The sequence below is a fragment of the Heteronotia binoei genome, chromosome 17, assembly GCF_032191835.1.
Source record: "Heteronotia binoei isolate CCM8104 ecotype False Entrance Well chromosome 17, APGP_CSIRO_Hbin_v1, whole genome shotgun sequence".
Classification (NCBI taxonomy): Eukaryota; Metazoa; Chordata; class Lepidosauria; order Squamata; family Gekkonidae; genus Heteronotia; species Heteronotia binoei.
The window spans coordinates 18,784,902-18,799,769 of record NC_083239.1 but is presented as its reverse complement, the minus strand read 5'-3'; the positions used below and the strand labels follow the sequence as shown (position 1 = coordinate 18,799,769).

At 46.9% G+C, this 14,868-nt stretch overlaps 1 protein-coding gene across 6 annotated transcripts in view; it reads left to right on the top strand.

The window, feature by feature from the left end:
• Positions 1 to 14,868, top strand: part of ADGRB2 (adhesion G protein-coupled receptor B2) — a 305,016-nt gene that overhangs the window by 245,149 nt on the left and 44,999 nt on the right. For 5 of the 6 annotated variants that reach the window (XM_060257849.1, XM_060257848.1, XM_060257846.1 and 2 more), the window contains 6 exons: positions 1,425 to 1,527; positions 9,188 to 9,338; positions 10,059 to 10,128; positions 10,724 to 10,790; positions 11,725 to 11,810; positions 13,741 to 13,836. In XM_060257849.1, the coding sequence (XP_060113832.1) occupies positions 1,425 to 1,527; positions 9,188 to 9,338; positions 10,059 to 10,128; positions 10,724 to 10,790; positions 11,725 to 11,810; positions 13,741 to 13,836 (573 nt within the window). The remainder of the gene's footprint in view (positions 1 to 1,424; positions 1,528 to 9,187; positions 9,339 to 10,058; positions 10,129 to 10,723; positions 10,791 to 11,724; positions 11,811 to 13,740; positions 13,837 to 14,868) is intronic. The other variant, XM_060257847.1, reaches the window with a different exon arrangement.

The following is a 14,868-nucleotide window of genomic DNA, read 5'->3' as shown; positions in this document are numbered from 1 at the left end:
GCTTGATTTTGGTCACTGTCATAGTTGAAGGTTTGAGGTTGAGGCCCAATTAAAAATGGCATTGTTTGTTGGTAAATTTGGAGGCCGCAATACAGAGCACCACCTCTTCAAATAAATGGCTTGTTTTTCAAAGCATTTACATTCAGTAACATACATTGTGTGTGAGTTTTTTAAACATTCTCTAATTGCTAAAACATGAATTTGAATATTGGCAAACCAATTTGAGTTTAGAGGACTTGCTTGAAAGTTAAATTAATTTTTTCTGTAGACTCAGGAAAAGGTGTATTTCTTCCCACTCGTTCAACACACACCTGCGCATAGATTGTGACTATAGTCTACATTAATTCTAGAAGGGTCACCATGTTAATCTGTTGCTGCAAAAATAAACACGAGTCTTGGCGCCATACAAATTGGCTTTAAGGTGCTGCAAGACTCATGTTTATTTATTCTGCATTAGTGACTTTGAAGGCAAAACAAGGGGTGTCAGTTACTGCAAGTTGTGCAATAGATGAGAAAGCTCCTATATGTGTGTGGAAAGTGCCGTCAAGTCACAGCCAACTCATGGCAACCCTGGAGAGGTTTCAAGGCAAAAGATGTTCAGAGGTGGTTTGCCATTGTCTTCATCTGCATAGCAGCCCTGGACTTCCTTGGCAGTCTCCCATCCAAGTTCTAACCAGGGTCAACCTTGCTTAGCTTCCAAGATGTGATAAGAATAGGCTAATCTGGGTCATCCAAGTTAGGGCAGAAGAAGAAGAAGATATTGGATTTATATCCCACCCTCCACTCCGAAGAGTCCCAGAGCGGCTCACAATCTCCTTTACCTTCCTCCCCCACAACAGACACCCTGTGAGGTGGGTGGGGCTGGAGAGGGCTCTCACAGCAGCTCCCCTTTCAAGGACAACCTCTGCCAGAGCTATGGCTGACCTAAGGCCATTCCAGCAGGTGCAAGTGGAGGAGTGGGGAATCAAACCCGGTTCTCCCAGATAAGAGAGCTATGGCTGACCCAAGGCCATTCCAGCAGCTGCAAGTGGAGGAGTGGGGAATCAAACCTGGTTCTCCCAGATAAGAGCTATGGCTGACCCAAGACCATTCCAGCAGGTGCAGTTGGAGGAGTGGGGAATCAAACCCGGTTCTCCCAGATAAGAGTCCGCACACTTAACTACTACACCAAACTGGCAGTGCTAGTATAGGTACCTTTTACCCTAGTGCCAAAGGAGACATTTTGCTATAGGTACACTCATGCTGAAAAGTTGATTTTGATGGTCTTTCTCCCACAGTGAGCACTCTGGTGGTGGGTGTGTGCACATGCACACTGATTCTTTGGAGAAGACATTGTGGGTCTTGTTGCAATACAGCCATGACACCAATGTCAAACTCCAGATATCTCTCATCACAGCCTCTCTACCGCCTTCTATACCTTGCAGGTTTATCAAGTCGGAACGGTCCATCATACTTCTGAATTTCTGTGTCTCCATTTTGGCTTCCAACGTATTGATCCTGGTGGGGCAGTCCCAGATGCTCAGTAAGGTGAGAAGACTCACTTCCTTTTGTGCCATGTCTACAGATCATGATGCTTTGCTTCTCTCTCAGAGCATTCTAGTTCCTGCAGCTTTCCTGTGCTTTTGTGCCTGATAATGTAGCTGCTTTTTGTTCTCAAACACTGTTCACATGTTACAGTGAATGCAGATACATCCTGCCTGTACATTTGTACATAAAAAAGAGCCAGCATGTGTTGCTTGCAGTCACCTGTTGAGCTGCACATGTGTTGAACAGAACATGAGAATTACTCAACATTTGTATAAAGGAAAAATCAAGTATACACCGTAAACATATTGTACATGCATTCACTGTAATTTGTGAACAGGGCTTCAGACCCAGTAGGGGTTAAGGTACTTGACTTAGGATCTGGGAGATCTGGGTTCGAATCCCCACTCAGTTTGGAGACCTTGCACCATTTTCATGCTGGCATCCTCTCCTACCTCACAGGCCACAGTGAGGCCACAGTGACAGCTAGGAGAATGATGAGCTTCTTGCAGAAAGGGTGGGATAAAAGTGGAATTAATAATTACATCTTTTCTACCAAGATGAAAAATTGGACGGAGTGCTTAGAATTTGAATCCAAAGGGTTACCTTATGAAATCTGCAAGGTTTGATTTCAGTCTGATTTTAAAGTGCACTTCTTAAATTCAGGATAAAATCCCACTAGATACAAATATACAGATTCCTGCTCTCCCCCCCCCCCTAAAATTCTTAAAAGAGTGTCCATGGACACTATATGTTGGAGTGTGTATTTTAAGATTCAAAGATAGTTGGTTGTACTGGTTTTACAAACATGTGCAGTTGCTTTTCCGTGTCCACCCGTGTACATTTGGTTCTTCTGTTCTGTCCATGCCCTCCCTTCTCACCTTCCTTTATCATCTGCAAGGCCAGTGCCAGGTTTCTTTGTGCCCTAGGCAAGGCCCTACCCCACCCTGGGCAGCCAGAGGGCCCTTGCCTGGGGGCCCAAGATTGACTGGCAGGCAGGGGAGGGCACCTGCATTGGCACCCCCGTGCCTCTCGGCCCAAAGGTGGCAGAGGCCAGCTGGGCCCCATCTGCACCTCATCCCCCAACTTCCTCACCCTCCAACCGGATAAGGGCCCAAGCAGGCAGCCCCAAATTCTCCCCAGGCAAAGGGGAACTCCTCCTCTTCCCCCCACCCACCTGGCATGCACACCTCTTGGGGTTCCTCAGCCAGCTCTGCAGGCCAGTGTTAATGAGCCAGGCCACATTCCACCGCCCTGCCCACTGCCACCACACCCAGCCGTCCAATGGGGCTCACCACATGGCGGAGGACACGGTGAGAGGCGAGCAGCCAGCATTTGCAGCCCCTCCCAAACCATCATCCCAGCAGCATCCGCCTTCCAGCCCAGCAGGTCCAGCCCTCAGCTCTCTGCCCACCAGTTTCCTCCTTCTCCCCCGTCAACCAAAGCAGCCATCCACCAGAAAGGGTGAGCGCAGCAATGGTGGGGAAAGGGCACCAGGGGTGGCCGGACACATGCAGGGGAGGAGGGAGGCTGACTGCCACCCGCCCCTATGGTGCTGGCATGCCCTAGGAGGCCACCTACCTGGCCAACTGGGATGCGCTGTCCTTGGTCATCTGACAATGGCACTTGGCTAAACACACACTGCAAGAGTACCCCAGACCTGGATTGGATCCATTCTAATCGATCTAAGGTGGTTCTGATTGAAACCCATCATTTTCACCCACATGACTGAAAAAACAGACAGGATAAAATGCATATCTCTTCACAATGGTGCCCCTTTGGACCAGTTCCCGGGTGTCGTAATTCATGAAAATGCAGATTCAGCCCATTCCGGCTTTATTGTTCTGGCCATTCTCCGTGTGTTCAGATTCCTCTTGAAATGTTGCTGGAGGCAAAATTTCTCCACAGCTCCAGTTCCTGGCCTTCCAGGCAGCCAAGGCTTGGCCTGGCTTGTGTTGCCACTGTTAAGATTCATCACCGCCCCTTGGAACGATCAGAGTCAGACGGATCCAATCGCTGCTAGCTTTTAAAATAACCTCGTTCCTTTATTTTTAGAAAGGATGGATTTATTTGAGAGGGTTTTTATGTGCTTGGTTTATTTCCCAGGTGGCTGGTTGGAATTGCTGGTGAGTTTCTAGTCCTCATGGTGGGAACTTGGGAATGAAGTCTTTCTAGGTGGGAAGAACTGAATGTCAGGGAAGTGAAGAGGCTGGGCAAGGCTTGCAGTGGTCAATGGAGGGATTTCAGTGCTACACGCACTCCATGCTCCATCTCAGAATAGCCACTTTGGGAAACTGGGGTGGGTTTTTGTTTCTGAGGGACATGGTGGCACATCAGAACCCACAACAAATTATTATAATGATTTATGTCTAGAGCCCTTTCCATTGGCATGTCACTGATAGATTGATAGGGCCCTGCCCCAGGAAGCTGACAATCTTAAATGTTGCTGGGGTGGGCGGGCTCAAAGCTAGCAATGAGTGGGATGAGCCAATCTGTGCAGGTTAAAGGCTCTTGGCCAATAGTGAGCTGGTTGGAGGAGACCAAGGTCCCTCCTAGCCAAACATTCTACTTCACTGGGAGCTGAACAAGCTGGGGCCAAGCCAGACTCTGGCATCTGGGACTCCTAAACATTAAGCCTCTCTGCGTAGGACAGAGCTTTGCAGGACCTGGCTATGGGGTTTTGCAGAAGAAACCCTATGGCTAAATCCATTAGGGCTCTTCTTGCCTACATCTCTGCAGGATTTGAGGAGTGCTCCTGACAACCAGTGCTGGCTTCTCTCTTGCTGCCTCCCAGAGGGTGACAGAGCCAGGCAGCAGCTGTTTGCAGATGAGTCATGCTTACTGAGAGAGAGAGAGCCTGCCCTTGGATGTTTGTCTGCATGGAGGAAATTGAAATATTTGCTTATCTGCAGCCTGTGCAACCAGGAAGAAAGCAGAGAGTGTGGCTCAGGAGAAGAGAAGAGGAAGAAACCGCTTCCGTTGGAACTGCCTTTGTTTATCAGAGAGAGAGAGAGCATGCAATTATTATGTGTATTCAGAGGAATTTGGTGTGGAGTGCAAAACTCAGTATCTTAGAGTATCGTGGCTTGTCACTCGTTCATGAAGAGCTAGTTTCTAGTCCTCATGGTTGGAACTTGGGAATGAAGTCTTTCTAGATGGAAAGAATTGAATGTCAGGGAAGTGAAGAGGCTGGGCAAGGCTTCCAGTGGTCAATGGTGGAATTTCAGTGCTACACCCACTCCATACTCCATCTCAGAATAGCCAGGGTATTTAAATCAGATAGCAAGATCATTTAATTGATTCATTTCCCCCCTTTTTACTGTCAGTTAAAATTTAAAGATGCTTTTATTTTAGCGCAGTGAAAGCACACAGCTTGAACTGGAGTTTCCCAGAATTGCTCATAACCAGAGCTTTTTTTGTAGCAGGAACTCCTTTACTTATTACCCCACTGATGTAGCCAATCCTCCAAGAGCTTAGAGGGCTCTTCTTACAGGGCCTACTGTAAGCTTTTGGAGGATTGGCTACATGGGGAGGGGGTGTAACCTAATATGCAAATGATTCCTGCTATAAAAAAAAGCTCTGCAGCTGTTGCTTAACTTTTGTGTACCTATTTTAATTTGCAGAAGTGATTTCCCAAAGGGTTATGCTTTGACTCCCTGACCCAAGTCTCTCAACTCAGTGTCAGATTCTTTACCCATTGTTTTTACAGCTCAAGTGTTTTGTGACTTACGTCACCCAGGTGGGCTTGAACCAAGTTCTGGCCCAACCAAAGCCCCTTCTTCTGAACATATAATTACAGACTGAGGGTGGATGGGGGTTTCTGGAGCCCAGTGCTCTAGGGGTCATTCATGAAATGAATGGTGCCCCTAGTGCAGCCTGTTAAACATCCTGAAGTCAGTGAGGCCCCAGTTTTGCATTGCTTGTGGTCTCTGATATGTCAAGAGAGATGCCTACTGGCTCCTTACCTTATCAGAGGCTACAGGCTCTTTGGGTAACCTAGCTACGCCAAATCTCTCTGCACGTGGCTAGAAACAGTTCCCAAATCTGCTCTGCAGTTTTGGGTTTCCCTTATCACTACTTCATCTCTGAATTACAAGATGTTGCAGCTATATACTGACACAGTTGTCTGGCAGAAGCCCAGATATTTCTTCTTTTCTTCTATTTATCTCCTATCAGATATTAGCCTCGAGGGACTGGTCACACCTGCTATTGAGAAAGCCCTGTGTTACATTCTTCCCTCTGTCCGATTTCTTGTAGGGTTAGAACAGGCTTGAGAAAGCATCACAGGGTGCATGCCATTTTGGTTGGTCCTTCTGTTGTCCCAGGTCTGGCAGGTTTTGAAGCTCTACAAAAACCTGCAATGCCTGTCTGGCCAGAGTTGAGCACAGGACAGGAATCCCTCATCAGATCTGGGTGGTAGAATTAGAATTTCAGGTCTTCATTCCATCTGCTGCAAAAGTCTGTGGGCCAAGCATTTTTCCCTGCACTCGTCTTTGCAGTTAACAGTTCTCTGTGTTGCATTCCCTGCCTCCAGTCCCTGCTTGATACTTGAATATGGTTACAGGAAGATGGAAGTCTGCTTTAGCCGCCAGGCAGCTCGGGCATCGCTGCACGCCTTATTGGCAAGCGGCCTCGTGCATAATAGATCACCACCCTGCAGCATTTTCCCTTCATGTACCACAGACCATCAGGAGCTTGGAAAGCATGTTACGGGTGGGGGGAGAACAAGGAAGGGGGCATGTGTGCTTCAGCAGAGCCGCTGGTGTATCTGTGCAGATGCAGAGTGTGTTTTGCCAAATGAAATCCTTGTCAGCCTAAGTGGCTGGGAATGGGGAGGGATATATTTTTGCTTTGGGCACCTGTCTGGAGACAGGTGATATTTCCCAGAGACAGTGGCACAGTAAGAGCCACTAGGCAATGGGGATGTATGTTTAATCCTATTTTGTCACAGATTTGGTAGATAGTCATCTTAAGCAGATCCTCAGAATACTACCCAAGTCTATTCAGTCGGGCTTACTCCAAAAGTGTACTTAGGATGGCACTGGGAGACATCAAAACCCCACAAAGGAATACAAAACTGAGTCAGTTCAGTGTAATGGTTCAAATTCAGATTCTCTGCTATGAAATTTGGATAGTTTTGGTCACTCTCAGCCAAACGTACCTGAAAAGAGAATAGCGGAGAACCATGTAAGCCGTTTTGCACTTCTTGCAGGAAGGGTGGGGTAAAAATGTGACAGCTAGTTTGTGTTCTTCATGTGGCAGTAGCCTTTATAGCTTTCCCTCTCCTCTACAATATTGATATACACCTCTGCGTTGATGAAACACCTCCCAAAGTTCTCTGAACATGATTTATTTATGATTGCATCCAGATCCTTTTTTTCGTGTGATGTTGTACAAATTCAAAAATGCATTGAGTAAATGATCGCTTAAGAAGAATCTTGATGTAATTGTATGAATGATCGTCAAAAGACTGCCTTTTGCAGGGTTTTATCACTGTGTATACACATGCACATCGATAATGCAGAGGAGGAAAAGCAGGTGCAAATGGATGGAAGGAACTGGAAGTTCCTCGTGCTTTCATTCCAGAATTGGTTTGAGAAATTTGCTTAAGTAACTTAGGTTTTAGGAGAAACTCTAATTACAGAGCTTCTGAAACAATAAAGGAACTAAAGTTTGGGTGGAGGGGGTGGGGGGGAGTCCCCTTAGCCAGCATATGGTAGTGAGAAATGTCTACTTTTTCTGCTGGCCAGATTTGAAAAAAATGTCTTACGAAAACCTTCAATACATGGTGGTAGCTGGAGAATTGACCTTACTGTTGTGGAAGCATAGGGCTAAATTACATGATTTTTTAATGAGTCAGGTCCGAGTTTGCCCCTCTTAGAAATCACAGATGCCGGATTTCTTGCATACGCATCAGCAAAAAAGGCAAACTAACCACCTCAGGGCCATTTCAGTTTCAGAACGTTGCACGGGAAGTGGGAGGCAGAAGCCCTTCATCCCCCTGTGCTGTGGTTCTGAGCTGAATCAGGTCCCCGACAAGTTTTAAATGGGCATTCCTCACAGCTGTTGTGTGGCTGCAGGGATAGCAAGTTAGGTTTGGGACTCAGGACCCAGCTTGTTAAATATAGTTTTGCATAGTTCAGCCCACTGGGAGTTTTCAGTAGAGGGAAGAAGAGACTGGTGGGGACAACTCAGTGACTTCTAGACTCCATGCACCCTTTAGTGAATGATAGAAGAAGAAGAAGAAGAAGAAGAAGAAGAAGAAGAAGAAGAAGAAGAAGAAGAAGAAGAAGAAGAAGAAGAAGAAGAAATGGATTTATGCCTCGCTGTTCTGAATCTCAGAGTCTCAGAACAGCTTACAATCTCCTTTACCTTCCTCCCTCACAACAAGCACCCTGTGAGGTAGGTAGGGCTGAGGGAGCTCTCTCAGAAGCTACCCTTTCAAGGACAACCTCTGTGATAGCTATGGCTAACCCAAGGCCATTCCAGCAGCTGCAAGTGGAGGAGTGGGGAATCAAACCCAGTTCTCTCAAGTAAGTGTCCACACACTTAACCACTACACAAAACTAACTCTCAGAAATGGAAGGGGACAATAGGGCTTTGAAAGGCAAGCCTGCAGTGGAATGGAAGTAGTCTTCCAGTGCTTTTTGCATTCAGAACAGTTTTTAACTTAAGGAAGTTATTCTATGCAGACAAGTGAATGGCTTGAGCCCCAGAGGTTGTTGTCATTTGGGGGCATGGCATAGTGTGCTATGGCATGGCATAGTGGATAGAGTGTCAGCCTAGGATCCTGGAGACCTGAATTCAAATTCCCATTTCTACCATGGCAGCTTGCTGGCATGACTTTGGGCCTGTCACAAACTCTCAGCTGGCCTGCTTCACAGAGTTGCGGTGAGAAAATGGAGGAGAGGAGAACGATGTTGTAAACCACTTTGAGTCCAACTGGGTGAAAAGCAGAATATAAATAAATGAATGCAAAATGGAGTATATGCATGTGTGCACGTTGGTGTGCCAGATGTCCAGGCAGTTTGTGGAGTATACATTGCTGTGAGGTCAATATATTGTGGAATATAAATTGCTGTGAGGACATGCTGCATCAAAAATCGACCCCCCCTTTTCAGTACCAGTCACGGATGCATTAGGGTCCTTTTGCTGCTCTTCTTCTCTGTGCCATTTTGCTACTTGTGCCTTTGGGGTCAGTCTCCTTGGAACACACAGACATTGAACATCTTGGCTCTGAGAACCATGTCATTGATTTTCCCAGTGACATCCTAACCTCACATTGGACTTAGAGGTACTATGAACTCTTGCAAGCAATGCTGTGGCTTGAGGCGGAGATTGAGCCTGGCTCCAAATCTCATTTCAGCCCAGAATTCAGCAGAGGGCTTTAAACAAGCCACTAATCTTGCATCCCCCACCTCAGAAGCGTGTGGATAATAAGGCTGGCCTTCCCTGACAGGATTAATGTAAGACTTACTGAGCTAGGGGGTGTGAAATGCTTTGAATGTTGAGAGTCGATTTTGAATGGTGAGAGTGGCATGTTTGCATTTGACCTCAGTCTCCCATCAAACGTGCACCTTCTTTAAGGGAGACAAGCCAGTCCTTTGCTCAAAACCTCCTGAAGCCATTCCGCATGACTCTGGCTTTCTCCTTCTTCCTCCAGGGCGTCTGCACTATGACAGCTGCTTTTCTCCACTTCTTCTTCCTCTCTTCCTTCTGCTGGGTGCTAACCGAAGCCTGGCAATCTTACTTGGCTGTGATTGGCAGGATCCGGACGCGCCTCGTCCGTAAACGCTTTCTCTGCCTTGGGTGGGGTAAGAGACTGTTGCCTTTCTTGTCCGGTGTCCTAGTGACTTATCCTTTGGTCTGGCAGGTCCAGGAGGTGTTGTGCAGAGGAAGGGAGGGAGAGCTGCTGCAGGGCCATGTGTCTAGTGTGTGAATGCATACCACTGACTTCTGGGTGATTTGCAGGTGCAAGTGAATCCATCATCCATCTAACAATACAGACAGAGTTTCCATGATGCCCACATCATGGTTTTTTGGTGGAAACAGCAGTCAGAGGGCAGCAGAGCTAATTGATAGGTGTGCCTGTGTGAGCGAGTCCAATTCTTGGTCAAGATAAATGGCAGGAGCTTCCACACCCCTCACTTTGGTGTCATGAGGAGTTTCACATAGGAGGAGAGAAAGTGAAGAGAAGAGACATTTTCTCCAAGGACCATGCCACAGAATTAAACCAACACTAAGTCAGTGTCTGACATCTTCCCAGGGCTTTTATTGTAGCAGGAACTTCTTTGCATAACAGGACACACACCCCTGATGTAGCCACTCCTCCAAGAGCTTACAGGATTCTTAATACAGGACCTACTGTAAGCTCCAGGAGGATTGGCTACATCAGGGGTGTGTGACCTAATATGCAAAGGAGTTTCTGCTACTAAAAAGGCCCTGCATCTTCCCCTGATTGGTGTTGTGTGAGGTTCTCCCTTTGAGACTGCCGCCATCCAATCTGTACACTCATTTGTTTCTTTCCTATCCAGGATTACCAGCCTTGGTGGTTGCCGTCTCTGTTGGCTTTACTCGGACCAAAGGATATGGAACGTCCAGCTAGTACGTTCTGGGAATAGGGGGGAGCTTTCTTTGTCTTCTTAAAAGAGGAGTGGGTTGAGGGTGGACAGAGAGGCTCCAGTGGAGATCCCCTGCACCCCTGATGTGCTCAGGCACATGGTCCCCAGAAGGAAGAACAGTGGAGGCAATTGACTGTAACACTTTTTTTACCATAACCTCATGCCAATACAATGCCCCCCCAATTGCCAATGGCAAGGATTACTGAGATTTCTGTAAAGCCCATCCACTCTGGAGGACCGATACCTGGTATAAAAGTAAGGTGCATCTAGCAGTTTAGGGGCTGACAAACACACCAGTAGCTCTGTGGTCACTGCTTGAGTCAAGAAGCCATCTGCCATCTGCTTGGCATAGTTCTCACATTGATGCAGACTACTCAGAGATGTGATGCCTGCAGAAGTGGGGGCTTCAGCTCCCTAAAAAAGGATGGGGAGAGCAAGAATGGAGTTGGGATGGGGGATCTTTTGTTTGGGAAACTCCACCCCCTCCCCAGTACATTTCTAGACCATCTTCAAGAATCCTGTCCCATGTTGGATTTCCTGGTATTTTGGTGGTGACAAGGTCATCCTTCTCTCCCCAGCTGCTGGCTGTCCCTTGAGGGGGGGCTGCTGTATGCCTTCGTTGGCCCGGCTGCTGTGATTGTTCTGGTAGGTGCTCCACAACCGTCCCACAGTGCAGATAATCTAGCTCAGTGGCTTATCGGATGTTTCCATTTCATTGCCCCTTCTGTGAATGTTCCAAGAAGCCTGTCAGAGAACATCCATCAGGGACTCCAATGTGCTGATACGCCACTCACCCTACGGGCACATGTGCCCAAATTGCGTTAGGAGTAATGGGAATGTAAGGGTCTTTAGTCTGGCTCTAAAGTGCAGGGGTTTATGAGAGTTAGTGTGCTTGGAAAGCTCCCAGTTCCAATCACACTTCAGGCAGGTTAGCATAAGCAAGTCAGTATTTCTCCCTATGTCAGTATTTCTTTCTTCCCTATGTGAAGTCTGTCTATAATAACACTGGTTGACCTGACAAGGTCATTGTAAGAATTGCCACGATAATATCTGAAGCACCAGGAAAGTTGGAAAATGTGCTGTATTCCTGCTCAATTATATTATGAGACAGCAAAAAAATGAGAACAAGAGAGTGATGACTTTGAATGTGTTCAGGGCAGTTTCCCAGCACTTGAGCCATCTGGGATTGTTAGCTGGGCTCCCAGGTCAAAAGCAGTTGTGAGCCCCAAATAATAATAAATAGAGTATTGTAATAATAACTTATGTCAAGAGATGAACAGAGATGGGTTGCTGTTGCCTTCATCTGCATAGCAACCCTCAACTTCCCTGGTGGTCTCTCATCCAAGTACCAACTGGGGCTGGCCATGCTGGGCCTCCAAACTCTGATGAGCTTGGGCTGGTCTGAACTATTCAATTAGCCACTGTGAGCCCCTCTCTTTTTAGACGTGCACTGTGGTCAATTGCGTGCCCATGTCAGATTTTGCACTAGAACTCAACCCACATTCCAATTTTGCTGTTTCAATTATATGAATAGTTCTGCAGTTTCTGCTTTGCAAATCCTCCCTCTCCCCTTTACAAGGTCAACATGCTGATTGGAATCATCGTATTCAACAAGCTCATGTCCCGAGACGGCATTTCGGATAAATCCAAGAAACAACGGGCAGGGTGAGTCCGCTTCTGCTTTCTCTCTTTTGCCATAAGCAGCCTCCAGTCCCAGCCCTGGGCCCTGAGGACATTTTAGATGAACAGGAGAAACAACCACACTGGTCAGCAGAGAATGAGACAGTTCTGCCTGCAGCTGATATGCAAGAGAGGAATGTTATCCGCATGTTGAGGCAGATGGGCAGCATGACCCTCTCCAACTGGCCTTAATCTTTTAGCATTTTGCTGGAAATTAGTGCAGATATTTCACCTGAACACCTTTACCATGTGTTTCACAAGGTGCTTCAGGTGCAATCTGGTGCAATGTGAAATGTGGATGAAAAGATGTGCCCCTTCCCATTTACCTCGCTCAGAATTTAGCCAGTTGTATCTATCATAAACCTGCCTCAAAATGCTTCCACATCTTTTTGTCGTAACATCTTTACAATTTGCCTCATATTTGGCTTTTAAGTAACACTTTGGGGTCGACACTAGAGTTGATCTCTGGCTGGCATAGAAGTTGTGATGGAAAGGCAGAGCCAGTGTGATTAAGAATCTCTTCTCCCCCAGCACAGGTGTACATGCTCCTATATAGTGGCCTGTGTGAGGGCTGCTTAAAATGGGGCTCCCTAGCTCACAGGGATGTAATGCAGTAGAAAACAAGAAATGTATGTAAGAAAGGCCAGACTGGAGCATGCTAGGCCACCCAGCTCAAGTAGCCTGATTCCTGCCTATCTGGTCAGACATGACAAAGTCCACAGGTCTTGTAGATGATAAAGTATGGGGAAGATTTATTGTGTTCTGAAAGCCCCAGGTCACTCTGGAGCTTGTTAACACAGTTCCACATGGCAAGAAGCATCCCAGTGACTGTAGCAGCTGGCTATTGTAAAAGCTACTACAGTCATCTGTCAAGAAGCTGTCTGAGAAGATTTAGACATGGCTGGTAGTGCTGGGCGAGCAGGCAGGCAGTGGTGAGAAAAGGTAGGAGGTTCTCTGCAGGTGACCAGCAGCTGTCAAAGCTGTTAGCCAGCACAGATGGGAACTGGGTTTTGGGGCTGAGAATGGGAGTCTGGCAAAGATGCATTGCTAAGGCCACCCATGGTGGCTCTGTCTGCACTTCCAGTTAGTTAAACATTTTTTTAAAAAGTGTTCCCCCCTTTTGCTCTCCCATTTAAAAACTCAGCAAGATGACCAAACTTTTTTTTAAAAGGTATCAGCACTCCCACAATTTCCCAGGCTTACAGTGGAAGGGTTGTCATCCGAGGGGTTGGTTATGTTAGCAGGGACAGTTCTGCCTCCTTTAGCAGAAAATGCCAACCCAGTCTTTGGCAGCGACTGCCTGCTCCATGCCGGATGCAGCCATTGTGTCACTTTGAGCTGTAACTTTTTAGGCTCCCTGAGCCACCTCACGAGCAGCTTCAGCTCCTTTCATCAAGGGGGCACAACAAAAAAACTTGGCCGGCACTGAAAGGAGAGCAAAAATGGACAGGAGGTGTCCATCCAGCACCTGGTGTGGGGGGAGACAGCCCTATTTGGTAGAAATAATCAGAAAAGAAGTTTGGGGAGGAGGAGAATGACACAGGCCATGTTCCTGCCAACACCCAGTCAAGGATGGAAGGTCCTGTGCCAGTGCCATCCCTGAATTCCTGTGCCTGGGGAGGAGAGCAGAAGAGGCTGCCCTCAAACTTGCTTCTGCATTGCTTCATGCTAGTCATTCACAACCTGTGCCTCCTACAACTAACCCAGCACTCTCTCTCTCTCTCTCTCTGTTTTTTATCCTTGTTTGCTTTCTTTCTGTCTACCCTTCCCTTCCTGCCCTCCATTCTACCTTGGTTCCTCATCATCCCTTCACTTTTCACCAACTTTTTTATTCTTCTTGTGTCCTCCCTTTCCTCACCTGGGTGGGTGGACAACATGGTATGGGACTCATTGGGGAAATGGGACCTCCCCTCAGCTTCAGGGATCCCTCATGCAGTGGCCTGTTGAAATGCACCAAGTGTGGAATGGTCTCGACCACGGCCCTCCCCTCAGCCATTGCCCGCAGTGCCATGTTAGTCTGCATCAGTGCCCCCATTTCACTGTTTTCCTTCCTTCCAAATCTCTCACTCTTTCTCTTCCTGTTTGCTTGATACCACGTGTTGAGGGGCATGGTTGTCTAGTGAGCCATACCTGTAACTTTTGCATTGGTGCAGTTTTTCCCTTTGTCATGCAAAATGAAAATGGCTGATAAAATGAGCAAGGGCTACCCAGGCTGAAAAAAATGAGTTGTCTTTCATGAAGATAGGAAGCTGAGTGACCGCTAGTCTTTTGAGTACCACCTATGCTGAGGAGCAACATCTGTCCAAGATCTTGTGCAAAGATCCTTTTCAATCTCATTATCTGAAATCCTTTAACTGGAGCTGCTAAGAACAGAGCCCAGGAGCCTTCTCCACACAAAGGACATTCTTGGCCATTCATCCATAGGCTTCTGGCTTCATTTATCTGACTAAGTGCCAGACCTAACAGTTTTCAGGTTCAGACTAACCTCTTCAGTTCCTCCTCCTCCTTTGTTGAATCCCATTTGGAGCCACTTCTCACCCTAATGACTGCTGCTTTCAGACTGTCCCAAACAATCAGATATCTTCCAGCAATCAGGAAGACATGCTGCTGCTTTGCAACCAATCAGGTTTTGCCATGTGGTGATGTCACACTGGGCAATTGAAAAGCCTTTAAAACAAATAAATGGGCATTTTAATTTTTTTTTTTTAAATGCATACTAGGCTAAAACATATCCAAAAGAGAATCTTGTTTCTTGGCACTGCTCAAACTTTGCTGAAACACTGATTGCATTCTAGAAGGATGCTGTGTGCCAAAATTTGGGGAAAGGGAGACAATTTTTCACCTTTGCAGCCATCCCCAGTGACATCTCAAAGAATAGTTGCAAGTTTCAATGGCATTTCCATGAAAAATGTAACAAATGGCCAACTGTTTATTTTCTGCCCCAAATTTGCCACCTGTGTGAGGACTGGCCCCAGTTTCTTGTTAGAATGGCACTGTGTGATCCACGGCCATTTTGATTCCCTCCTTGTGGTCCAGAGTCAAC